General features: G+C 62.4%; 5 protein-coding genes across 5 annotated transcripts; 1 reads left to right on the top strand and 4 right to left on the bottom strand.

Moving 5' to 3' along the window:
- Positions 1 to 1,512: 1,512 nt before the first annotated feature.
- On the bottom strand, positions 1,513 to 5,335 carry CD6 (CD6 molecule). The gene is made up of 12 exons (XM_066552692.1): positions 5,281 to 5,335; positions 4,043 to 4,093; positions 3,645 to 3,953; positions 3,277 to 3,576; positions 3,118 to 3,189; positions 2,883 to 3,020; positions 2,663 to 2,785; positions 2,483 to 2,578; positions 2,297 to 2,392; positions 2,110 to 2,217; positions 1,701 to 1,856; positions 1,513 to 1,619 (listed from the first exon to the last, which is right to left on the bottom strand). Exons 1-12 carry the CDS (start codon positions 5,333 to 5,335, stop codon positions 1,522 to 1,524), a joined length of 1,602 nt encoding a protein of 533 aa, XP_066408789.1. The 3' UTR covers positions 1,513 to 1,521.
- Positions 5,336 to 6,270: 935 nt separating this feature from the next.
- TMEM132A (transmembrane protein 132A) lies at positions 6,271 to 12,524 on the bottom strand. Its single transcript, XM_066551875.1, is given in 12 exon segments — positions 6,271 to 7,821; positions 7,898 to 8,089; positions 8,289 to 8,565; positions 8,801 to 9,003; positions 9,077 to 9,220; positions 9,291 to 9,483; positions 9,559 to 9,717; positions 10,130 to 10,485; positions 10,562 to 11,131; positions 11,207 to 11,415; positions 12,258 to 12,321; positions 12,324 to 12,524. Coding segments are annotated over 12 exon segments (3,642 nt in total). The 3' UTR covers positions 6,271 to 6,747.
- A 525-nt stretch (positions 12,525 to 13,049) lies between these two features.
- TMEM109 (transmembrane protein 109) lies at positions 13,050 to 15,501 on the bottom strand. Its single transcript, XM_066552470.1, is given in 5 exon segments — positions 13,050 to 13,842; positions 13,921 to 14,023; positions 14,115 to 14,344; positions 15,154 to 15,375; positions 15,378 to 15,501. Coding segments are annotated over 5 exon segments (1,050 nt in total). The 3' UTR covers positions 13,050 to 13,471.
- On the top strand, positions 15,326 to 19,437 carry PRPF19 (pre-mRNA processing factor 19). The gene is made up of 16 exons (XM_066552469.1): positions 15,326 to 15,509; positions 15,680 to 15,829; positions 16,074 to 16,150; positions 16,230 to 16,371; positions 16,473 to 16,546; positions 16,656 to 16,718; positions 16,804 to 16,845; positions 16,931 to 17,005; positions 17,129 to 17,204; positions 17,359 to 17,468; positions 17,607 to 17,762; positions 17,840 to 17,909; positions 18,199 to 18,284; positions 18,510 to 18,680; positions 18,776 to 18,881; positions 18,973 to 19,437. Exons 1-16 carry the CDS (start codon positions 15,491 to 15,493, stop codon positions 19,068 to 19,070), a joined length of 1,515 nt encoding a protein of 504 aa, XP_066408566.1. The 5' UTR covers positions 15,326 to 15,490; the 3' UTR covers positions 19,071 to 19,437.
- A 301-nt stretch (positions 19,438 to 19,738) lies between these two features.
- On the bottom strand, positions 19,739 to 23,957 carry ZP1 (zona pellucida glycoprotein 1). The gene is made up of 12 exons (XM_066552351.1): positions 23,798 to 23,957; positions 23,483 to 23,604; positions 22,733 to 23,411; positions 21,842 to 22,375; positions 21,600 to 21,743; positions 21,321 to 21,505; positions 21,034 to 21,131; positions 20,739 to 20,866; positions 20,480 to 20,669; positions 20,255 to 20,405; positions 19,938 to 20,022; positions 19,739 to 19,857 (listed from the first exon to the last, which is right to left on the bottom strand). The coding sequence occupies exons 1-12, from the start codon at positions 23,955 to 23,957 to the stop codon at positions 19,739 to 19,741; spliced, it is 2,595 nt and encodes an 864-aa protein (XP_066408448.1).
- Between the last annotated feature and the right edge of the window lie 93 nt (positions 23,958 to 24,050).

Here is a 24,050-nt window from a genome sequence, read left to right as displayed (position 1 = left end):
AAGTGCTGACAACGCTGCCAGCCGTGAGGAGCCTTTCAAAAAGCAGGAGCTGCCTTTGGAGCGAGCGGGAAGGGGCTTGTCGGCTGTCGGCACACTGCTGGGATCATAATGATGAGGAAAAGGGGGATTTTCTGGGCGGGAGCAGCTCGGAGGAACGGTTGGCAGTGATGTGGCTGTGTGGGGATGGAGGTGACACCTTGGCTGGGCTGTCACGCTCCAAGGGCACTGGTATCCCCAGGGAACTGGTGCTCCCAGGATGTTGGTATCCCCAGGGAACTGGTGCCCCCAGGATGTTGGTATCCCCAGGGCTTTGGTACCTTCCAGGGCTTTGTTATCCCCAGGGAATTGGCGCCCTACCGGGAATCAGCACCCTCAGGACGCTGCTACCCCTCTGCACATCGGGATCCCGCCCAGCGCATCCACACCCCTGAATTTTGGGACCCCTCCAGGGCATCAGGATGCCCCGCAATTCATGGATCCCTCCAGGCTTGTCCATGCCACAATCCCAGCGATCCCAGCATCACCACCTCCCTCCCAGCCCCCCTGGCACCCGGAGCAGGAGCAGGGCTGGGGCACCCCCCGTGCCCGCCCCGTGCCCGCCCCGTGCCCGCTCCGCTTGCAGCCCGCGCCTCGCCCGTGCCCTTTGTCGGGGTTTTGCTGCTATTTTGGGATTTCCTCCGTTGTTGCGGCTCCTTTGTGCGGGGCCTCTCGCTCAGCAACCAGCTGGAGGATGTGGGGGGGGCCCACATTTTCCACTTGGGGTGCAGCTGAACCCCGACCTCCTCCCCGGGGAGGCAGAAATCCGATGACAGGGCCCGGGGTGGGAGCAGCTGGCTTGGGATGGGATGGACAGCAGGGAAGGGGCAGAGGGGTCCCAGTCCCGGGGTGATGGGTGGGTGCTGTGCCCCCTCCCAGCTGGGAACACCCCAAATCCCAAAGCTGGGATGGTGCTTGGCTCCAGGAAGCTGCTTGGCTCCAGCTTCCTGCTGGGATATGGATGGACTGGGAGGTGCTGAAGGATTTGGGGGCTGTATCCCACCTTCATAGGGCACCATCCAGTGGGTTTGGGGTGGCACCTCAGTGGCTTCCCTTCCAGCATCCCTGGAGCCTTCCTGGACTGGATTTATGGACAGTATGTTCCCGGGATGGGGACTGTCCAGAAGGGTGTAGGCAAGCTCTGGGGGGACACATGGGACTTCCATGTCTGCCCTTCCTGCAGTTTAATTTTCACCCCTGGTGCTATGGAGCTGGGTCAGGGCCCTGCAGCCCCCTTCCCTGCTCCTGTGGGCTGGGAGTGGGATATTTGGCCATCTTTGTGCCAGTGGGACAAGTGGGAGCACTTGGTGGACAAGTGGGAGCACTTGGTGGCCCAGCCTCACTGTGGGGCTGGTGGCACCCCTATGGACAAGGGACACGGTGGGAAAAGCTTTTAATGGCAGCACAGAGGAAATGGCTGGAGAATTCTGGAGGAGAAAGCCAGAGAATTCCAGGAGATTTGGCCTCTGGAGTGGTGGGACAGGCTCAGTAGGCAGAGTCCTGGATGTCGTCGTAGTCGCTGCCCTCGGAAAAGTCGGGATCCTCCCCGTGTTCCCCCGAAGGATAGGATGGATCTGACCAGGCTGCAGAGACAGAGCCCATCAGGAGGATTTGGGAATGCCTGGAACTCCGTGTGTGCCCCACCTCCAGCGCAGGATCCTCACCTGGATGTGAGGAGGGATTTCCAGGGGGCTCCCTCTCCTGCACGTTCTCGTACCACTCGCCCGAGGAGGTGCTGGAGCTGCCGTCGGGATCGGGATCTGCCGGAGCTGCAGGTGCCCAGGGCTGGGAGGGCGCTGGGGTGGGCGCTGCCGGGGGAGCTGGGAGGAGCAGAGTCACGGACTGGCACTGTCCAACCCTGCTCCCACTCCATGGGGTCCCATTTCCTCACTGAGGCTGAACCCATCCATCTTCCCATCCTTGGGGTCCCTCTGTCCCTGCTCCCATCCCTGCTCCTCTGCTTGGGGTCCCTGAACCCCCATTCCTTCCCCATCCCCGTGGTCTCTGCATCCCTTTTTCCCATCTTTGGGGTCTCCCCATCCCTGCTCCCATCCCTGCTCCCACACTTCCCACCTGTGCCGTAGCCATGGGCAGGGGGGGGAATGCTGCCATTCCAATAGGGCTCCATGGATGAGGATGAGCTGGAGGAGCTGCGGAGTGGGGGGCCCGGCCTGGCCGGCTCTGTGGGAACAAGGGCATAAAATGTGGGAACAAAGATACTGGAAAAGGGCATGGCCACCCTTCCATCCATGGGATAGACCCCCTTGTGTCATACCATCCTCAGGGAACGACTCCATCCTGTCCTGGCTGGGTCTCGGAGGGAGAAGATCCTCCCTGGGGTGCCGGCGCAGGGAGTCTGTGGGAAGGGCAGAGGGGTGGGAACATCCTGGGTGACAGGGATCCCGGGACAGGGCATCAGGGATCCCAGAGGAAGTGGGATGCTCACTGTAGAAGGTGGACAGGGCGATGGGAGGCTTGCTGCTGAACTCATAATATTCCGAGTCAGAATCAGAATCCTTGGAAATGGCTTTGACCAGACCGTCTGGGGGGTGACAAGGGGATGTGGCATCTGTCACCAGCTGGCACCTCTGGCCCCACAGCCCCTGGGGGGACCTGCCAGACCCACCTGATCCTTTGGGAAGGCTGGTGGGAGTCTCCCTGTAGTCATTGGGGATCCCGGAGGGTGCGTTGGGGCTCTGGGAGCTGTGGGTCACCAGGACTGGCATGGGTATTCCCAAGGAGGACATGGCTGTGGGGACAAGGAGATGTACCCACTCTATGGCTGAGCTGAGCCCAGAAAGTGGGGATTGTGTCCCAATTCCATGTCCGGATCCAGAATTCCTTACCACTCCTCTTCCTCAGCCTCAGCAGGGCAGTGGAAAAGGCCAGCACGGAGAGCAGGAGCAGCGCGGCCAGCACCAGGCACAGGACAAAGAGGGGACTGTCCACTGGTGGTGTCCCCAAGGTCGGGGTCCCCTCCTCGGCTGGGACAGAGAACGGACACAGCTCATCCCACGTGACTCTTACCTCCTGGGAATTTTACCCTGATCCCAGGGAATGGCCGAGGGCTCCGACACTCACCCTGCAGGACACTGACATTCCTGGGCGTCACCTCAGCCACTGTGGGCGTTGGAGTCTCCAAACCCAGGGAGCCTGGGAAGGGCGGGAACAGAAATGGGATGCTTGGGAGAGAGCCGGACCCAGGCCGTGCCTCAAATCCCATCGGGAAGGATGCGGTACCGTTGCAGATGACCCCGGCAGCCCCTGACTGGTAACAGGGAGCGGATTTGTTGAAGGTCCAGTGGCACTGTGCCAGCGAGGGCTGCAGGCTCCCACACATGTATGTCATCTTCCCAGGGAGCGTGTGTGTGAAGGCCGGCCGCTGGAGCACATCCCCGCATCCCAGCGTCCGGCACAGCACCGTGGCCTCCGTGTCGTACCAGGTGCTGTTACACACCGTGCTCCAAGTGCCTCGGAAAAACACCTCCGCCCTGCCGGCACACCCATCCCGGCCTCCGGAGAGCCGCCACTCCTGGTGCTCTGCGGGAAGAGCGCAGAGGTGAGGATGCGCCATCCGCATCCCCAGCTCTGGAATGTTCCAAACCCACCTGAGCAAACCACACCGGCATCCTCCTTGTGGCTGCAGTCGTGCTCCAGCATGGCCGGGCATTCCCAGAGGTCCCGCTCGTGTCCCTGGCATTGCACCTCATCCCGGAGGATGGGGCCGCGCCCACGGCCGAAGGTGGCATTGCCGGGGGCTCTCACGGCGCGGCCGCACCGCAGCTGGCGGCACACGACGTCGGCGTCAGAAATGTCCCAGCCGTCGTCACACACCGTCCCCCATGTCCCCTCCTGCTCCAGCTCCACACGGCCCTCGCAGCGGCTCCGGCCACCCACCAGCCGCAGCGCTCTGGGACCTGGCAGATGCACCGGGAAGGGTGAACTGGCGTTGTCCCAGAATCCCGAAAAGTGGGTGTAGGGATGTCCCTCACCCTCCCACACTCACCTGGAGTCACCGAGGTGTTCCCTGCTGGAGTGTTGGGCGATTCTGTTGTTTCTGTGGGGACTGTGGGGAGAAAGGACAGAGGGATGAGGAGCTGAGCCCCCCAGCATTCCCAGTTCGGTGGGGTGCATCCCAAACCCACCAAAATGTGGGCAAGAGGATTCTCCCAGCTGTGAATGGCACAGTGGGAATCCCCCCGGGCTCTGGCAAAGTGGTCACGGAGCTGCTGTATCCCAAAAATCAATCCCTGTGTGCCCCAGGATGTTTCTCAAGGCTAAATCCTGGTGTGGGATCTGCTGGGAGAATTTGGCCTTAAATATGGGAATACTGGGACACGACTCAGCAGTGGAAGAGCTGAAATTTGGGATGTCATCCTGCATCTGTGTTGTTCCCGCCTTCCGGTTCATCCCTGCAGACACAGAGGGGCTGGACCTGTCCGTACCCACCTGCCTACACCCATTCCAGAGCCACAGGTGAGTGGATGATCCAGTTATCCCTAAAAATGCCCCATTTGGCTCCTCCAGGGGGAAGGATTCAGCCCCAGAAGTGAGGCATCCAAGGGGCTGCTGTGGGTGGGAATCCTGGGAAGAGCCACCAGAACTGGTGCAGTGTGGATTTGAGTTAAAATGTTCAAGGAAAAGGCCTGGGATGAGGGGAGAAGGTGGGAATGAGCTGCTCCAGGTGGGGATGGAGGCTTGACAAGGGCGGAAATGGGGTGATGGGGTGATGGGGCCGTTTCCTCATCATTTGGAGGCCTTGAAGCAGCTCCTGGCAGACATTTTGGCAGCCAAACAATCCCAAATCCTGCCAGGGTGGGGAGGACAGGTGGCATCACATCCCCAAACCATCCAGGGGGTACATGAGAGACAGGATGGGCTTCAGGCCCTGAGTGTCGCCCTGTTCCCAAAGGGATTGTAGGTGGGATGGCTCCGAGAGCACCTTTAGGGGCTTAGGGTCCTCTTCTAGGGGTTCCCAGGGTGCTTTTGGGGGGATCCAAAGGGACCTTAACCCTTAGGAGAATCCCCAAGCCTTAGGACATCCTTTCAGGGGATCCCTTTCCCTCCGAGCGTGTTGAGGGGCAGCATCCTCCACCACTGACCCGCCTGCTGGGGAGCCCCCAGGACCCCCAGTGCTCCCCATCCCAGGGGGGTGGCAGGTCCCCCACCCCCAAATCTGTGGCTCCACCACCCCAAGGTGCCAAGAGAGCGACAGCAAGGGCCAGGATGGGGACAGTGACGTACCTTGTGCAGGTGCCGCGGCAGAAAGAGCCACCAAGAGCAGGCAGAGCCCCCCCATGCCATCAGCGGGGCAGCCCCATGGAATTCAGGGCTCTGGGATTCGGGGGGTCCCTCTCTCAGCAGCCTGGGGACGTGGCTTGGCCGTGCCCCCGCGCTCCGGCAGCTCCGGGACTGTGGCGGTGGGCAGGAAGCCGACTCAGTGCTCTGGGGTGGAGGAGGTGATGGGGTGGCTCCATCCTGCCCTGGCAGGGAGGAAACAGAGTTTTGGGGACCCCAGAGACCCTCCAGGGCACGGGAGCCTCATGGTCTGGTGCTCCCAGCCCGGGGGACACAGATCTGGTGGAGCCATCCACCAGATGGCTGGAATTCCAGCCAGGAATTCCCCTCTTCTCCCTGTTTTTTGGAGTCAATGTTACCTGCAGCTCCACATCCTGAGCATCTTCCAGCACATGTAGGATCACCCCAGAACCCTCCAGGAATATTAGGTGAGGGGTAAGGCTGGAATTTCCACGGATGGGAGGTGGGGCATCCCAGGAGACATTGATCTCCACTGTGGGATCAATGGTTTTGGGAAGTTTGGGGAAGCTGGGAGCAGGGTGACGGGATGGGGGATCTCCTGCTGTTATCAAGGGTGTCTTGGAATTGCTGGGACTTACTGGGAAGCTGGAAGAGTGAGAATCCCTGTGGCCACTAATATAGGGAGGGGCTGAGGGAACACTTGGGAATGTCGGGGACATGCCGTACCCGGCTGGTTTTGGGGTTGGAAAGGTGGAGGAGGAAGATGGCAGGAGAGGGAGGAAGGAGATCCCTTATCCCAAGGTGACCCCAGCTGGGCCAGAGCCAGGCCCAGCCCTGGATCCAGTCCCGTGACCAGCTCCCACGTGGAGCCAAGGTCAAGGGCATGTGCCCATTCCCAGGAGCCTGGCACTGCCATGGGGGCAGGGTGGGACCCGGTGTCAGGATCACAAGGGACGGCACAGAGGAGAATCCCAATTGTTTTTTTAAATACTTTATTTTTGTAACAACGTCAGAATTAAAAATTTTCCATAAATACCAGCCCCTGGCAGCCCCTTCCCGGGCGTTCCCAATAAAAAATGTGTACAAAACGGATGCGTGGCCGGGGTGAAGGTGGGGGGGATACAGGATCCTCCCCGGGATCAGACCACAGGAATCATCACCACCATCATCATCACCACTATGAACACCATGTCGCAATGAGACCCAAAGCAGTAAGAGCATCCCGAATTCCTCCCCGCTGCCGCCGGGACCCAGCCCCCATATGGATAGGGCTGGGAGACCCCCCCTCACCCTCTGTGGGCACCTCGGGGTGGTCCCAGGAGGCCACCAGTGGTCCCCGGCCCATCCCGCTGGGAAGGGGGGTCGGTGTCCCCCCAGCACGGCACAGGGAGGAGGTCAGGCCCTTACTGGTTTGCCCGGGAATTGGGGGGTCCGGGAGTCGCCCCCTCGGGGTCAGGAGCTGCCGCGGATCCTCTCCATGTAGCTCCGGATCTCCTCGGGATCCCGCAGCCCCATGTCCTCGCACACCCAGCGGATGTCGTCCTCGCTGGCCACCAGGATAGACTGGACGTGGGGGGCGGCTGGGGGGGGCTCCTCGGGGACACGGGGGGGCCCAAAGGTGACAAACTCCACCCGCTTCCTGCGGCCGCCCCCTGGAGCCGACCCCTCCTTGCGGGGCGGCGGGGCCGGGGAGCCGGGGGGAGCCCCGTCCTCGCCGGAGCCCGGGGGGCCCCCGCAGCCGCAGGGCGGGCCTGGGGATGCCGGGGGTTCCGGCTGCCGGCGATCCGGCTGCGGCCGATCCAGCTGCTGCCGATCCAGCTGCCGGCTCAGCTCCTCCTGGTCGGTGCCCAGCCAGACCCAGTTGTGGGGCTGTGGGGCCGAGGGGGCCCTGCCCGGCTCGGGCAGCTCCTTCTGCTGGTAGCGGAGCACGAAGAAGATGCAGTTGACGAGGAAGATGAAGATGGCGAGGCAGAAGACTCCCAGGAGCACGTACATCCCGATTTCCAGGTCAGTCACCCGCTCCGGAGCCTTCACCATCTCCTCCTCCTCCTCTTCCTCTTCCTCTTCATTGCTGGCACGGTTGCGTCCATAGCCTTCCTCCTCGTTCTCCTCCGAGGAAGACCCCTGGAGCTTGGTGGCCGCTGGCCCCACGCCCGCGGGGTCCCTCTGTCCCACGGTCACCGCTTCCCCGGACATGGCGCCCTCGGCCCGCGGGAAGGGCCGGGGGCTCCCGGGAGAGGGGACCCCCACCTCGAGCCAGGCCGTGCCAGTGGCCAGGGCAGCCGCACGGTGCCGGCCACGCCGGCACAGATCCGGGGGGTGCAGGCTGAGCTGGAGCAGGGCCCCCCGGCCCGGCCCCTCGGCCACCACCCACGGGTGGGCAGCGGGGACCCCAGGGGACCCCCTGACAGTGGCGACGGCACGGTCGAGGGACGTCATGGTCAAGGCCACGTCGTGCCACCCGTAGAGCTCCAGTGGGGCCAGCGTGTGGTCGGAGAAGGACAGCCAGATGGACAGGGTCGCTTCCTGGCGGGATGACAAGCGGGATGGCAGAGGTTTGGGGGCCACCTGGGAGGCTGGGGTCACCCCCCACCCGTCTCACCTGCTTGAGGGCCCGTAGCGTGGGTGTCCCCAGGACGGTGGCGGTGACCACACCAGGATGATCCGACTGTGTCCGCAGGGACAAGGAGAGCCCAGCCACCACCTGGGCACGGAGCTCTGTCACTGTCACCTTCTCCTCAGAAACCACCAGCGTCTGCTCCCCCAGGATGGAGTCGGAGAGCGGGGACCGCACCTGGAAGCACCTTGTGAGTCCCCCAACATTCCTCACACCCCCTGCTTCCTCTTCCCATCCTGTGCCAGCCCCTCCGTTCCCTCCCTCCCTGTATCCTGCCCAGCTCCCACTGGGATTCATTTCCAGCCCCCCAGCTCCATCCCTGCAATCTTCCCACACCCCAAATCTTCCCAGGATCCCACAAACAGCCCCCGTTTACCTCCACGGAGGTGACTCCAGGCTCCCGGCCCACCACCACAGCCCCCGCTTCCAGCGAGGCCACGCGGGGGTCCTGGACACGGGTCCGGGCAGCCACCAGATGGGTGACATCCAGGAGCCACTCGGGGCCGGGCAGGTAGGACAGGTGACGGCCACCATCCAGGGGGTGGGCCACAAAGTGTGCCAGGACACGGAGCCCTGTGCGCTGGAACTGGGGCCGGCAGCCCCGCGCCCGCCGCTCCGGCTCCTCTGCGAGGTCCTCGGACTCCACCACGGCACTGGGGACAAGGGACAAGGACAGGGTGACAAGAGTCCCAGGATGGGGTGACAAGGCGTTCCCCAAGGACAAGGGAACAAGGATTGCAAGACAGGGAGACTGGGAATCCACAACTGAGTGACAAGAATCCCCAGACAGAGGAGCTGTTGGGGGCTCACTGATGCATCCCCACACATCAGGTCCCAGCCCCATTCCCATCTCCCCCCTTTCCCACCATCCCATTCTGTAGGCCTCACCTGTCAGGCCCCCCGGGCAGTTTCCAGCCCCGGAGCTGCTCCAGGATGGGATCTCCCAGCTGGACACGGAGCGGGAGCAGCGGAGCCCAGACGGAAAAGCTCAGCTCTGCCCGCAGCCGGCGCACCCAGAAATCCACACGGGCCCCCCGCGCCCCTCGGCTCTCCTTGCCTCCCACGAACACCAGGTCGCAGGAATCCGACACCTGCAAGAGCACGTGGAATTCCATGGGAATGTCCCAGGGTGAGGCGGGATAACGAGGGGATAGCAGCACTCACCTGCAGCACCTGCTTGTCAGCGGATTCGCATCTGACAGGATCTGTGAGCTCGGACACTCCACCCCCTGCTTCCACAGCCACCAGTTTGACCGGGATAACGCGGGGGACCCCGGTCAGCGGCGCCGTGTTCAGGATCTCCAGCTCCTGGAAGCACAGCGGGATGAGGGGGCGCTTCCCGCGGGATGGAGGGCTGGAATGGGATGGGGACACCCACCTGCACCAGTGGGACGAGGGCACGGACATCCCGCTCCGACACCTGGATTTCCCAGACCAGTTTGTCCTTCTGCGCCTCGGGATCCTGGCCGGGATACTCCACCTGCCACGTGAGGGGCCGCGCCGGCGCCAGCCCCCCTGTCCCGTTTTCCACAGCCACATCCAGGTGCAGGAACTCAGCTGGCTCGGACACCCTGCAGCACCACACCGGGATCAGGGTGGAACAACCCATAATTCCCACTGGGATGGGGGATTCTGATATTCCCTACCTGGAGCTGTCAGGGATGGCAGGGATGTCCCCGAGCCGCCGGCACGTCACCACGGCTGTGGAATGCTTGGGACCACGGGAACGCTCCAGGTGCACGCTCCAGGTACTGGGAACTGTGGGACGGGCGGAGACCACCTGCAGGCCCTTCTTGGCCTTGATCCTGTGTGGGGCACATGGTGTCACACAGGGTCAGCTGGTGTCACACAAAGCCCCAAAATGTCACACAGTGTTAAACAGTGTCACACAGTGTCAGACGGTGTCCCACAGAGTCACCCACAATCACTCGGTGTCACTCGCTGTCACACAGTGTCACACAGTGTCGCTCACTGTCACACAATGTCACACAGTATCCGATGGTGTCACACAGTGTCACAGTCACACTGTCACACAATGTCACACAGTGCACATGGTATCAGATGTTCACATACTGCCACACATTGCCACACAATGTCACAAACTGTCACACAGTGTCGCTCACTGTCACAGTGTGTCACTCACAGCCACACACTGTCACACACTTTCACATAGTGTCACGCAGTGTCCCATAGTGTCCCCATTGTCCCTGCTCTCACCTCAGCGTCAGGCTGTCGGCAGTGAAGTTGTGGCGCAGGGCGATGGTGGCCGTGAAGCGCTGCCCGGGCCGCAGGGGGACATTGGGGACACGCAGCAGCACCTTCTCGTCCAGCCGTGCCTCCTGCCGCCGCTCCGGCTCTCCTGCCCGCAGCTCCAGCATTGCCAGGAATCTGGGAGCCTCCCGCTCCCGACCCCCGCACTCCCCCACGCTGTAGTGCAGCTCAGCCGGCTCTGGGCGCTCCGGAGGCTCCACGGGGTCGGAATCTCGCTGGCGGCTCCGGTGGGAATGGAGGGATCCCAGGGAGAACCAGCGTGGAGGGATCTCCAGCTCCACCACACACACGCCCAGTGGGGCCTGCAGGGGAGAGGGGGTCCTGGGATTAGGCTGGGGGGGAGCTGTGGGTCCCCAGGGTCCCCAGGGTGGCACTGACCTGCAGGTGACATGTCCCCCGGGCCATCCGGCCACGGTGGTGAGCGTGGAGGGTGACACAGGGGAGATCCCGAGCTCTGGAGTGATCCCAATCCCTTGAAGAATCCCAGTTCCCAGGGTGGTCCCGGTCCTTGAGGTGGTCCCAGTACTTGGGGTGATCGTGGATCCCAGGGTGGTGCCGGTCTTTGGGGTGATCCCGGACTCCATGGTGGTCCTGCTGCTCAGGGTGGTCCTGGTCCCTGGGGTGGTCACGATCCCCAGGGTGATCCCAGTTCCTGGGGTGATCCTGGACCCCAGGGTGGTCCTGCTCCCTGGGATGATCCCAGTCCCTGGGATGACCCTGACCCCCAGGGTGGTCCCGGACTTCAAGGTGATCCCAGAGCCCAGGATGGTCCCAGTCCTTGGGATGATTCCGGGCCCCGGCATGGTCCTGCTTCCCAGGCATCCAGTCAGGCCCATGCAGATGGAAGAGGACACGGGCCACGGGCTCAGCAGGGGACACAGAGCTCTCCAGGGACACAGCACGGATGGCCCAAGCTGCTGAGCCGGGGGAGCTCTCCATGGACACCTCCTGTAAGGACACCAGGATGGTGGTGGGGGCTGGGACACCCTGGTGTGGCCCAGGGGACACAGGACCCTCGGTTACCTGGCGGATGCTGAACGGGGGGTAGGTGGCCTGGAACAGGGGCTGGGATCCAGCACGGAGCAGCAGGAATGTCTCGGAGCGGGTGTGCAGGGAAGAGTTGGGGGCCACGTCCTGATCCACCCTCTGCAGACGGTAGGACTCAGGCACCCCAAGGACCTCCAGCTCTGCTGGCAGGAACACGGGATCCGGGGGCTCCCCGTCACCCCTCACTGCAGGGACAAGGATGTGTCACATTCCGCAGGGACACAGCGGGAATGGGGTGTGCAGCTGGGGGTCTTTGTGCCCACCTTTGTGGCAGCACACGGGGTGACCCCTTGCCTGGGCCACCACATTCTGAAGTCACCCTGCCATGGCTGCCCCATCCCGGGGTTATCCCATCCCGGGGTTATCCCATCCCTGCATCAGGACTGGGGGGCCACTCGGTTCCCCCAGTCCTGGTTGTTCCCCGTGGGAATGCATTCCCCACTGGGGAGAGGGTTGGAACCGTGTCCTGCAGGGTGGGATACAGGCTCATGGTGCCCTGATCAAAGGGATCCCTCATCACAGGGAGCAGATCCCACCTGGATGCCCGGGCTGGGCTTCCTCGCGGCCGGGAATTGATCCCACCTAGGGGATCAGGCGTGCGGGGAGAGAGGCCAGGCAGATCCCGGGATCCGGGGGGAAGGGGAGTCCCTCGGGCGGCGGGTTCCCGTGGGGATTGGGAGGTGATTCCCCCCTCGAGATCCCCGCGGGTCCACGTTCCTCGGGTGACCACCTCGGGATCCCAGGCGGTGGAAGGGGCACGGATCCCCGCGGAATGGGGGACGCGGATCCCGGGGAACGCGGGGAAGAAGGAGGAGGGGGTGAGGTCGCCCCGGCTCCCTGGATCCCGGCGGAACGGAGGGACCCGAACGTGGGGAAAGGGGAGAATCGACCCGGGTTGCGGGTCCACGCGGGAGCGGATCAGCAGGACGGCGGGAGGGGTGCGGAGCGGGGTCGGAATCGGTGCCCGGTGCCGTTCCCGGTGCCAGCTGCCGTTCCCGATGCCTTTCCCGTTGCCGTTCCCACTTACCCGGGGCGCAGAGCAGGGCGGCGGCCAGCAGCGCCAGCCGGGGCGCCGAGGCCATGGCCGGCGGGGGGCTCGGTCCGTGCGCCGGTGCCGCCGGTGCCGGTGCCGCCGGTGCCTCCTGTCGCTCCGCCGGTGCCTCCCGTCCCTCCGCCCCCGCGCCGAGACAATGGGGCCGGGGCGGGACCGGCACCGGCGCCGCCTCGTCCCGCCGGGTCCTAAAGCCCGGCCGTGCCCGGTGCTCCGGGTCCTGCTCCACAGCCCGAGCCACATCCCATCCCACTCCCCATTCCCATCCCACTCCCCATTCCCAGCCCTGCTCCCCCTCCTGCTCCCCATTCCCAGCACTGCTCCCCATTCTCATCCTCACCCCATTCCCCATTACCATCCCTGCTCCCCATTCCGACCCTCATCCCGTTCCTCATCCCCATCTCTACTCTTCATCCTCATCCCCATCCCAATCCTTGCTCTTCATCCTATTCCCAGCCCCACCCAGCACCGGACACCCCAGGCCACCCCGGAGCAGAGCAGGAGGGTGGGAATTCTTCCCCCAGCTGCCATCCATCTTTCCCTGTTCCACCATGGATACTGGGGACATGGGAAGGACAAGGACATCCACGGTGAGGGGCACGGAGCGAGCGGGAAGCACAGCAGGAACAGCTGGAGGACAGTGGGATCCTGGCATGGATAAACTACCTTCCTCCTCCTCCTCTTCCTCCTCCTCCCTTTCCACCCTGAATGGACTTGGGGGCTGGCTTGAGCCTGACCCCCATCCCCTGGGAAAGCAGCAGGGCCAGGCCGGATAAATCCATCTTTATTCCAAACCACATTATCAAAACCGTTTAAAAAGCAGCTTAAAACCCAAAACCTGACAGTGAGGGGACCCCAAAACAAGCAGAGCCCCCGGCACGGGGAATGGGATCCCCTCTGCACCCCAAGCTGGCTGGGCTGGGCCAGCATCCCTGGTGAGCAGGGAATGTGGGAGCTCTTCTCCCACTCTTGGGGTGTGTGGGGGCTTTTGGGGTGAAGGCACTTGTGGCACGTGTGGCAAGGCACAGCCCCCAATTTTGGGGTGCTCCCAGAGGGATGGGGGGCCCCCAGGACCCCTGGGAGAACCGGGAAGCAGAGCTGGGGGTGCAGGGGGCTCAGCAGAGCGCAGGGACACATGCTTGGGATGCTTGGGATGGTGGAGCCAAGCTCTGGGGAAGCTTCAGGGGGGCTCAATCCTCCCGGTTCCGGGGCCCCCCAAACTTCTGGCGCCGCCGCAGCTCCTCCACCTTCCACTCCAGGCTCTTCACGGCCGCATCCAGCCGGGCGCTGGGATCCGGGGATGCCACCAGGCTGCCCAGGAAGGTGTAGAGCAGCCACAGGCCCAGCAGCATTCCCGCCTGCACCGTGGGGCTCTCCTGGGAAGCCGCCACATGCAGGAAGGCTCCCAGGAAGAAGAAAAGCTTCACGCCACGGAGCAGTGGGAGCAGCAGCCTTCGGAGCCGGGCTAGCACCCAGGATCCCACCAGGGCGGCCACTGCCCACAGGAGCACCCTCTGCACTTCCCCGGGAGCCAGCGCTGCTGCTCGGACCAGCCGGTGGCCTGGGAATGGGATCTGGGAGTCAACAGTGGCACCAGGAATGGGGGCAGGAGCCGTCCCACGGGGTGAGCCCCACTCACCGTTGATGCTGGAGGCGGCCAGGAGATCCCCCAGGATCCCACAGAGAGTGGTCAGGGCTGCTGAGATCCCAGAGGAAACGATCCAGAGGGTGGTGGAGAGGCTCTGCGGGAAAAGATGGGGAAAAGGGAGTGGGAAAATGTCCCGCGCCCCTGCACAAGGAACTCCAGGGAAAGTTTGGGAATGGGCATCCCACCTCCGCCACCATCCGCAGGGGCTGGTGTCCCACCCAGTTTTCCAGGGTGTCCCAAGTGGATCTTCCCAGCCGGAGCAGCAGGTCATCGGAGGTGGAGGCGTGTCCCTGGAATCCCTCCTGGCCATCCTTGGTTCCGTCCCCCGCCGATCCCATGAGGAATGGGATCCACAGCAGCAGGGCCAGCAGGGCCTGGTGCCCCACGGTACTCCCCATCCTGGAACCCGGGATCTGTGGGCAAAGAGACATGTGGGGGTGCTGGGAGGAGGAAACCCTGCTGGTTTTGGGGTCCACCTGCTGGTTTTGGGGTGCCCCAAGCAGGAGGGGAGGCTGGAGGTCCCACAGCCCAGTTCCATGCCCCCCCTCAGCACAGGCCTGGGTGTCCTGGCTATTTTTGGGATCGACCAGAGTCAGCGGGACACAGCCAAGGGCACCGGGCCTGGCTGGGAAGGGGGGGCACCCCTTCCCAAAGGAGGGAGCGGGGTGCTCCGGGAGGGGACACTGCCACCACTGCCACCCCCGAGACCCCCCCTGCTCCCCATTTCTCCCCAGTCCCCCCAGGATCTCCCCAGTCCCACTGTGCCCAGCCCCGCCCAGTTCCCCCCATTCCCCTGGAACCCCGATCGCCCCTGTGCCCGCCCCTCCGCTCAGGGCCCTCCACCCTCCACGATCCCCCAAATCCCCCCAGACTTCCCTGGATCTCCCCAATGCCCACTGGATCCTCAAATCCCTCTGTGCGCACCCCACCCACATCTCCGGGGTGTCCGGGATCCCTCGGATCCTCCCAGGATCCCCCCCAGGCCCCTCTGTACCCACCTCCCACTGTCCCCCCCCCTCCCCGCAGGATCCCCCGGGTTCCCCCGGGATCCCCCCCAGGACCCCCCCCCGCGGCTCCCTCATCCCGCCTATCCCCCCCTGGAGCGCTCCCCGCCCACTTTCCCTCCATTCTCCCCCCGGCTTTCCCCGAATTTGCCCCAATTTTCCCCGAATTCCACCCCCCACCCCGGGGTCCCCCCCGACCCCCCCTCACCGGGGCTTCCCTCGGCTCCGCCGCGGGGCACGCCGGGAGCTGTAGTCCCCGGGACGGCCGCGGGGCACGCCGGGAGCGCGGTCCCCATGGCAACAGCAGGAGGCGGGAGGCGGTGCGCGGTGCACGCCGGGAAGCGCCGTTCCCGCCGGCCGGGGGAGCGCGGGGGATGCCGGGAGCGTTTCCGGTTCCGGCGGCGGCGGCGCACGCGTGAGCGCTCGGGAGCGGCGCGGGGGCCGCGCGCGCCAACCGGAACCGGAACCGGGACCCCGGACCGGAAAGGAGAACCGGAAACAGCTTCGGAAGGGCAGCGGGGCCGTAACCGGCGCGCCGCGACCCCCCGGCCTCCGCCATGGCGCTCATCTGCTCCAGTGAGTGCGGAGAGAGAGCGGCCGCGGGAGTGCGGGGGGGGGGGAGCGCTACCGAACGGGGCGTCCCGGGCTGCGGGGCGGGGACAGTCGGGGTCTCACAGGGGGATCACCGGGCAGGGAGTTCCCAAAGCCTGTTCCCGTCCCGTCCCATCCTTCCCTTTCTCCCGCAGTTTCCAACGAGGTCCCGGAGCACCCGTGTGTGTCGCCGGTGTCCAACCACGTGTACGAGCGGCGGCTGATCGAGAAATACATCGCGGAGAACGGCACCGACCCTGTCAACAACCAGCCGCTGTCCGAGGAGCAGCTCATCGACATCAAAGGTGCCGGGAACGGGCGTGGGAAAGGCTTTCCCGGGAAAAGCGCCTCTCCCGGGAAAAGTGGCTCTCTCGGGGGCGGGAATGGCAGTGCCCGAGGTGTTCTGGGGTTTGAGGTGCCAAACTCAGCTGTGGAGGCCGGGAAGGAGAGGGGCAAAGGAGAGATGGTGAAATGGCAAAGGCAAGGGATGGGAGTGCCGTATCCATAGGGATATCAGGGACACGGATGATGCGTCCATCTTTCTTCCAGTTGCCCACCCGATCCGGCCCAAGCCCCCCTCGGCCACCAGCATCCCAGCCATCCTGAAAGCCCTGCAGGACGAGTGGGTGAGTGAGTGCCGGGGGGGCTGCCGGGGGGCCGGGATCCCGGCGCTGTTCCCCGGCTGACGGCGGCGCTTCCCGGCAGGATGCCGTGATGCTGCACAGCTTCACTCTGCGGCAGCAGCTGCAGACCACGCGCCAGGAGCTGTCCCACGCCCTCTACCAGCACGACGCCGCCTGCAGGGTCATCGCCCGCCTCACCAAGGAGGTCACTGCCGCCAGAGAAGGTGACACGCACACGGGGCATTCCCACATCTGGCATTCCTGGGAAGGGGTGCTGGGAAGTGCTTTATCCCGGTGTTCCTTTAAACCTGTCGTGTTTTTGCAGCTCTGGCCACGCTGAAGCCTCAGGCCGGGCTCATCGTGCCCCAGGCGGTGCCGTCAGCGCAGCCCAACGTGGCCGTGAGTCCTGCTCCCCATCCCGGCCCTTTTCCCGCTCATTCCCAACCCTTTTCCCACTCATTGCTCCTGAATTTCCTCTCTGCATGTCCCTTCTCTGTGTGCCACACAGGGCGCTGGCGAGGCCATGGATCTGGGAGAGCTGGCAGGAATGACCCCAGAGATCATCCAGAAGGTAGGGGCAGTGTTCCATGTGTTCCCCTCTCCATCTCTCCATCGCAGAATTCCTGCTCTGTGCCCACCCTCCTCTTGTTTTCTAGCTCCAAGACAAGGCCACGGTGCTGACCACGGAGCGTAAGAAGGTGAGTGGCCTTATCCAAGGATTTAGAGGGAGCTGGGATGTGCCGTGCTCCAGCCAAGGCTGATGTTTATCCCTGATTTTTCCAGAGGGGCAAGACAGTCCCAGAGGAGCTGGTGAAGCCAGAGGAGCTCAGCAAGTACCGGCAGGTGGCCTCGCATGTGGTGAGTGCTGGGAGGGGAAAAGACTGGGAAACTCCCACATGGAGCTGGGAATTGCTTCTTGATTGCTTTTGGGAGGGTTTTGCTGCTTGTGGCAGTAATTTGGGGTTCTCCTCCCTCACACAGGGGCTGCACAGTGCCAGCATCCCAGGAATTCTTGCCTTAGATCTGTGTCCTTCTGACACCAACAAGATCCTCACTGGTAAGGGAGCTTTCCTGGGGGTTTCCCAACTGGGAATAGATCTCTTTCTCTGTGTTTTTGGGAATTTGAAGGGGAACAAGGGACATAAGGCAGGTGGATTTGGGTTTGGTTGGCCCCACACTCCCATTCCAGCGCTTTCCGCTCGGTTTTCCAGGTGGAGCTGACAAAAACGTCATCGTGTTCGACAAGAGCTCGGAGCAGATCCTGGCCACGCTCAAGGGCCACACCAAGAAAGTCACCAGCGTCGTCTTCCACCCATCCCAGGTGCGTCTGGCTCTTTCCTCACTTCCAGGATGCCTCAAGTCTGGATATCAGCACCCTTCTCCGCTGGAATCTCCTGCTGGGAGTTCTCAGAGAGGTGAATTCTTCCCGCGTGAACCTTCTGGTGTTGTCCTTGTGCAGGACTTGGTGTTCTCGGCTTCTCCCGACGCCACGATCCGGATCTGGTCCGTTCCCAACGCCTCCTGTGTCCAGGTGGTCCGTGCCCACGAGGGCTCCGTGACCGGGCTCAGCCTCCACGCCACGGGTGATTACCTGCTCAGCTCCTCGGATGATCAGGTGAATCCCTCCCCATCCCGCAGCTCCCACCTTTGCTTCCCACCCTTCCCATATCCAACGCTCTTTCTCTCTCCCAGTACTGGGCTTTCTCGGATATCCAGACCGGCCGCGTCCTCACCAAGGTGACAGATGAGAGCTCTGGATGTGGTAAGCCTTGGGGTCGATTATCCCCATTCTGGGCATCCCTTGGCCCTTGGAGTTCATGGGAGCTCCTTTGGAGGGCTCTTGGTAGCCTTCCCAACCTTCCTGAATCTTCCCAACCCTTCCAATCTCATCAACCTTCTTGAGTGTTCCCAACTCTCAAAATATTCCCAACTCCCTGTATCTTCCCAACCCTGTGACTCTCCCCAACCCTCTTGAGCCTTCCCAACCTTCCAACTCTTCCTAACCCTCTTGGGAGTCTTCCCAAGCGTCTGATTCCCTACTGTCTCCACAGCTCTCACCTGTGCCCAGTTCCACCCGGACGGGCTCATTTTTGGGACGGGAACGATGGATTCCCAAATCAAAATCTGGGATCTGAAGGTGAGGGCTGATGGGAATGTGTGAGAACAGGGGTTTGGGGTGTCCGAGCTTGGTTGGGGGATCAGTCCAAGGAGCAGGACTTTGAGGAATGTTTTTGGAGGTTTCTCCAAAAGTCCCAAGGTTCCAGCTGCAGAGCAGCCACTGGTGACACTGTGACCGTGCAGGCCGGTTGGGAACGATGCCACATCCCAGCTCTGTGATTCCCTGTGCCCACCTTGTCCCCAGGAACGCACCAACGTGGCCAACTTCCCGGGACACTCGGGCCCCATCACCAGCATCGCCTTCTCCGAGAACGGATACTACCTGGCCACGGCAGCCGATGACTCCTCCGTCAAGCTCTGGGATTTGAGGAAGCTCAAGAACTTCAAGACGTTGCAGCTGGATAACAACTTCGAGGTGTGTGATGTCCCTCTCTGCTCCAGGGGTTGTGGCATGCCAGAAAAGCCTTTTTGGGAGCTTTTTAAATGCCTTGTTGTGATTCTTCTCTGCAGGTGAAATCCCTGATTTTCGACCAGAGCGGGACCTACCTGGCACTGGGCGGGACTGATGTCCAGATCTACATCTGCAAGCAGTGGACAGAGATCCTCCACTTCACAGGTGAGGGGTTCTGGGAATCATGGAAGTGGCTGGGGCGGGAATGGGACAAATCCACTCGCAATTGTGACCGTGGATTGTTTTCTGTCCCCAGAGCACAGTGGTCTGACCACAGGAGTGGCCTTTGGCCACCATGCCAAGTTCATCGCTTCCACAGGCATGGATCGGAGCCTCAAGTTCTACAGCCTGTAGCCCTGGAAGTGGGGCTGGGATTTTTTGGGATTCGGGGTGGGAGGTGGGTGGGAATATCCAGGTGGGATTATCCAGGTGGGATTATCAAGCTCCCCTGTTGTAGCTGTTGGTGTAAGGGAAGTCAGACATTGCCTTCCCCGTGCTCCATGGATTTATTGTTTAGTTTTTTTCCCAATTCTGTGTGTTTTCTGCCTTTAGATTGTTTTGTGCTTGTAACTGATTTGACAAAAAGCCCCAATCCCGGTACTGGTGGAAGTTAGAGGCCGGGATGTGTGGAAGGAGGGAGGGAGGGAGGGGAGGGAGGACTGTGCAGTTTTGTAAGCAGTTACTTCGTTTCAGTATGGAAATAAAGAATTATTCCCTGTCATCTCAGCTGGAAAAGGCTCCTGTCAAGGGCTGGGGTGTAGCAGGGTGGGATTTGGGGGATCTGTGGCTGCTGCCAGCTTGGGAATGGGGATGAGGGACCCTCTTTCCTCCCCTCCAAAGGACAAACCACCCTTAGAGATGTGTTTTGCACTAGTTTTATTTTTCCAGCTTTCCCAGAGACATCCAACAGCACCCAGGTAGAGGCTGGAGCTGGAAGGAGGAGGAGAGGGAAGAGTTAATTTAGAGGGATGAAGGGGTGTTTGGGAGGAAGGGGTTTTTAGGGAGCAGAAGGCACTTACTCCTCAGCCTCTCTGCTGAGTTCTCCCTCTCTTGGGAACCTCAGGAAAGACAAGGCATCCCTGGGATGTGACTGTCCCTGTGCTGTCACCTGTGCTCCTATTCCCCAGAGACCTCCGTGCTCCTGTGGGGAGCAGCAGGTTGGCTTGGGAAGAGTGGGACATGTAGAGGTCTTCCCAAATCCCTGGAGGCTCCCAGACTCACGTGAGGGCACTCCCAGCTGGCAGGAGGGCCGGCAGGGCTCCGGCTGGGCCAGGTGGCACACGGAGGCGCTGCAGGAGATGTACACCTGGGAGCCACAGGAATGCCAGCCTCACCTGGGGATCCCCAAAAAGGGTCCCCGAGCCTGAAGAGATTCCCAGGAAAGCATCCCCAAGCCTTGAGGAACCTCCCAAAAGTAGCATGAGCTTCCCAACAGGAAAGGATTATGGGCAGCTGAAAGTGAGCTCAGTGCTGGGGTGGGTTTGGGGGTGTTGGGATGAGAGATTCTCAACACATGGATTCAGGGGGATCCCCCTCACCTCCCCCTCCAGCACAGCCATTCTGGGGGGCTCCACAAAGGCAAAGGTGGAGATGACAAAGCGCTGGTAGTGGCTTGGGAAGGGCAGCTCCGGAGAGGCCGGACCCATCGGAATCAGCCGTGTCCTGTAGTTGTCCCCTTGGAAGGGACACCTGGGTGGGAAACAAGGACACTGTGTCAGCACAGTGACCCCCTCACTTCCATCTTCCCATCCTTTTCCACTTACCCTTCCACCAGGATGGGCCACTGGGGCTGGGATGTGGCATGGGAGCCAGGGGAGGCCCAGCAGTGGTGCAGCACCAGCACCAAATTGGGATCCGTCTTCTGGAGCAGCCGGACTTCCACGTAAATGGGGTCCCGGAGCACCCTCACCAGGGGGAAGTCACCCACAGAGTGGTAGGAGCTGTAGGATTCGTCTGTGGGAATGTTGGGAGGGGTTGAGTGGGATGGGGAGCGGGATGGGGAGAGGGATAGGGAGCACTCACCGGTGGCAATCCGCAGCTGGAGCCCCAGCGGGCCCGGCATGGCCAGGGGGGCGGCCGTGGGGGGCACGGCCACCTCCACTCCCAAGGGAAGGAGGTCGCTGGAGTTGTAGATGCACCGAGCTCGGAGACTGGGGAAAAGAGGGAGAGAAAAGTGGGAGACTCCCAAATCCTCCATCAGCCCCTCCTTCACCCAAGTTGTGGGGACACCACCGGGGATATAGCAGGAGCGAGGGTTGGTTTGATCCAAGGGGGAATCCAGGCTCTCTGCCTCGATTTTTCCACCCTCTTCCCTTACATGTAGACACTGTCCCGAGTGACAGAGCCACGGGGGGATCCCTGGACATCAATGGTGGAGATCAGCTGGTTCTCATAGATCAGCATGTCCTCAATCACCTGTGCAGGGAACACCGGGATGGGAAACATCCCGGGGGATGCACGGATCAGGATTCGAGGCAGGAGGCAGCATGTGGGCGAGTTTTTCATTGAAGTTCTGGAGGGACTGGGGGCATCCTGGGGGCACTTCTATCCTGGAGTGACCCCACCAGGCCCACCTGGGGGTTCTCCGGGGTTTTCCCGCCCTACCTGGACGGTGGTGCCGCAGTGGGTGACCGGGAAGCGGAACATGACGAAGGCCTCAGACACGTGGCGGGGCTCGCATCCCGCCTGGCCGCTGGCCAGCCGCACGCTGTCCAGGTTGTACGGCAGGGCCACCATTCCCCGCGGCACCACCAGGACAAAGTGTCCCTCCAGCAGGCACTGCACAGTGGCTGCGACACCACGGAGAGGCTCCATCACTCTGAGCACCCTCTCCCGGTGGGTGCTGGGGAGGGATTTTTGGGACGTGCCCTCCGGCTGTCCTACCGGTATTCCCGTAATAGCAGGGCGTGGTGCGGTCCATATCGTCGTAGCAGCATCCCGCCTGCAGGCATGCATCCCGTCCCTGTGGAGCCACGCACGGCATCCGGCCCACTGGGACCTGGCACTGCTCCCGGGTCAGCTGCGTTCCTGGAGGGAAGCAGAGAGGGGGCACAGCAGGAATGTGGGTTGAAAAAGCACCTCGAGGCCGTTTCCCTTTGTCCCAGCATCCCATCTTCCTGCCTTACCTGCCCCTGGCGAGGGGTAGAAGAGCGCTGTAGGCTGCAGCAGGCTGGGCTGGGTGTGAATCCCAGGATGCAGCAATCCAGGCTGGGGCTCAGCCTGGAGTCCAGGGCTAATGAAACCTGGCCAGGATGAGAGTCCTGGGTGCACCAAAGCCGGGCTGGGATGGAGCAGCCCAGTGTGGCCTGGGAGCCCGGTTTGGGAGTTGGAGGGTTGACCGGGACGAGATATTCCTGGCTGGTTTAAGAGCTGAGCTCCCGGGTGCAGGAATCCTGCTGGAGTCTGGGCACCAGTGGAGGTCAAGCCAGGCTGGTTGGGGGATACAAACCCTGGGCGAATCCCTGGTTGGTTTTGGTATACAGACCCTGGGCGAATCCCTGGTTGGTTTTGACCCCCAGCATGCATCATCCCAGGCTGGTTGTGGGATGCAGACCCTGGACGAATCCCTGGTTGGTTTTGACCCCCAGCATGCATCATCCCAGGCTGATTTTGGGATACAGACCCTGGACGAATCCCTGGTTGGTTGTGGGATGCAGACCCTGGACGAATCCCTGGTTGGTTTTGACCCACAGAATGCATCATCCCAGGCTGATTTTGGGATACAGACCCTGGACGAATCCCTGGTTGGTTGTGGGATGCAGACCCTGGATGAATCCCTGGTTGGTTGTGGGATGCAGACCCTGGACGAATCCCTGGTTGGTTTTGACCCCCAGCATGCATCATCCCAGGCTGATTTTGGGATACAGACCCTGGACGAATCCCTGGTTGGTTGTGGGATGCAGACCCTGGACGAATCCCTGGTTGGTTTTGACCCCCAGCATGCATCATCCCAGGCTGGTTGTGGGATGCAGACCCTGGACGAATCCCTGGTTGGTTGTGGGATGCAGACCCTGGACGAATCCCTGGTTGGTTGTGGGATGCAGACCCTGGGCGAATCCCAGGTTGGTTTTGACCCACAGAATGCATCATCCCAGGCTGATTTTGGGATACAGACCCTGGGCGAATCCCTGGTTGGTTTTGACCCATAGAATGCATCATCCCAGGCTGATTTTGGGATACAGACCCTGGACGCAGGTGCCCCGGCTGTGTCTGCCCCCCGTGATGCCCCAAACTGGGATGGTTTTGGGATACGAGCACTGGGCGAAGGAACCCTGGCTGGCTCTGCCCCCCAGGCTGGGGGGGCTGCACTGCTGGGTGGAAGAAGCTTCCCTGGATTTGGTTGACAGGATGAACCCCACCAGGCTGGGACAGAAGCCCCGACTGGGCTGGACTGGAATGGTGCGGGATCCCGGGAAGCACTGAGCTGGGCTGGTACTGTCCCACGGTGTGAACCTGCTCCACGTGATCTTGGGATGAGAAGTGGGATCCCGTGAGGGTGAGGGAGGACTCCGAGACCTGGTGCAGGCCGGTGTGGGAGAACACCATTCCGCTGTCCCGGGTCTTCTCCTGGGTTCCATCTGGGAGCATCTCAGAGCCACCTGGCTTGGGGCAGGTCATGTTGACCTCGTAGGAGGTGATGGGGATCCCGCTGGACAGCAGCTCCTCCAGCTGCACCCGCAGGACGTAGCGGTTCTCCTGAGGGGGGACACGAGGGACAGTCACCCCCATCCTGCTGGAGGGGACCATGGAGGGGACGGGAGCGTCACCTTGAACAGGACGTGGCAGCCCTTGTAGCCAGAGGAGAAGATGACAGAGCCATCGTCCCTGGAATTCAGCCAGTGGAGGCAGATGGAGCAGTTGGCCACGTCAAAGCGGGAGCCAAATTCGTCTGGAGGGACACCATGGACATGGGGATGTGACACATCCATGTGCATGGAAACCCCCCAGGCAGCAGCAACAGCTCATCCATGCCATGGGGGGCTCATCCCACTGGGACACCATCACCACAGAACACGCTGGGACTGCGGGGAATCCCAGAGAAATGCAGCACCCCAAGGGGATCCAGGGAGTCCCCCACTCACCCAGAACCTTGAAGCGGACAGTGCGGCCATGGGGCGGGAAGACCAGGAGCTGCATTCCCAACTCTCCGCAGTCGTGGCGGTACTGCAGGAGTGCCACCGTGACTCTGGGCCATGGGGACAGGAGGAAGAGGAGCAGGAGGAAGGAGCAGCTCTGTCCCATGGCGGTTATACGGACGGAGCACGGGGCTCTGCGGTGTGGATTTATATCCGGATGGCTGGGATGCGGGGGAGGATCAGGATCAGCTGATCCCGT

The sequence above is a fragment of the Molothrus aeneus genome, chromosome 6, assembly GCF_037042795.1.
Source record: "Molothrus aeneus isolate 106 chromosome 6, BPBGC_Maene_1.0, whole genome shotgun sequence".
In the NCBI taxonomy this organism is placed as follows: Eukaryota; Metazoa; Chordata; class Aves; order Passeriformes; family Icteridae; genus Molothrus; species Molothrus aeneus.
This window is presented reverse-complemented; position numbering and strand designations above follow the sequence as displayed.

What these genes read in the sequence shown, in the direction of transcription:
- PRPF19 (XM_066552469.1), top strand. An exon ending in CACCAACAAGATCCTCACTG is followed by an intron (nt 17,205 to 17,358) that starts GTAAGGGAGCTT and finishes TCGGTTTTCCAG; the next exon opens with GTGGAGCTGACAAAAACGTC. An exon ending in TCGTCTTCCACCCATCCCAG is followed by an intron (nt 17,469 to 17,606) that starts GTGCGTCTGGCT and finishes GTCCTTGTGCAG; the next exon opens with GACTTGGTGTTCTCGGCTTC.
- ZP1 (XM_066552351.1), bottom strand. Translation starts at nt 23,957, where the DNA reads ATGGGACAGAGCTGCTCCTTCCTCCTGCTCCTCTTCCTCCTGTCCCCA. An exon ending in CCACAACCAACCAGGGATTC is followed by an intron (nt 22,376 to 22,732) that starts GTCCAGGGTCTG and finishes GGATTCGTCCAG; the next exon opens with GGTCTGCATCCCACAACCAA. An exon ending in ACTCGGGACAGTGTCTACAT is followed by an intron (nt 20,867 to 21,033) that starts GTAAGGGAAGAG and finishes TCTTTTCCCCAG; the next exon opens with TCTCCGAGCTCGGTGCATCT.
- CD6 (XM_066552692.1), bottom strand. Translation starts at nt 5,335, where the DNA reads ATGGGGGGGCTCTGCCTGCTCTTGGTGGCTCTTTCTGCCGCGGCACCT. An exon ending in GAACACCTCGGTGACTCCAG is followed by an intron (nt 3,954 to 4,042) that starts GTGAGTGTGGGA and finishes TGCATCTGCCAG; the next exon opens with GTCCCAGAGCGCTGCGGCTG. An exon ending in AAATCCCTCCTCACATCCAG is followed by an intron (nt 1,620 to 1,700) that starts GTGAGGATCCTG and finishes CTGTCTCTGCAG; the next exon opens with CCTGGTCAGATCCATCCTAT.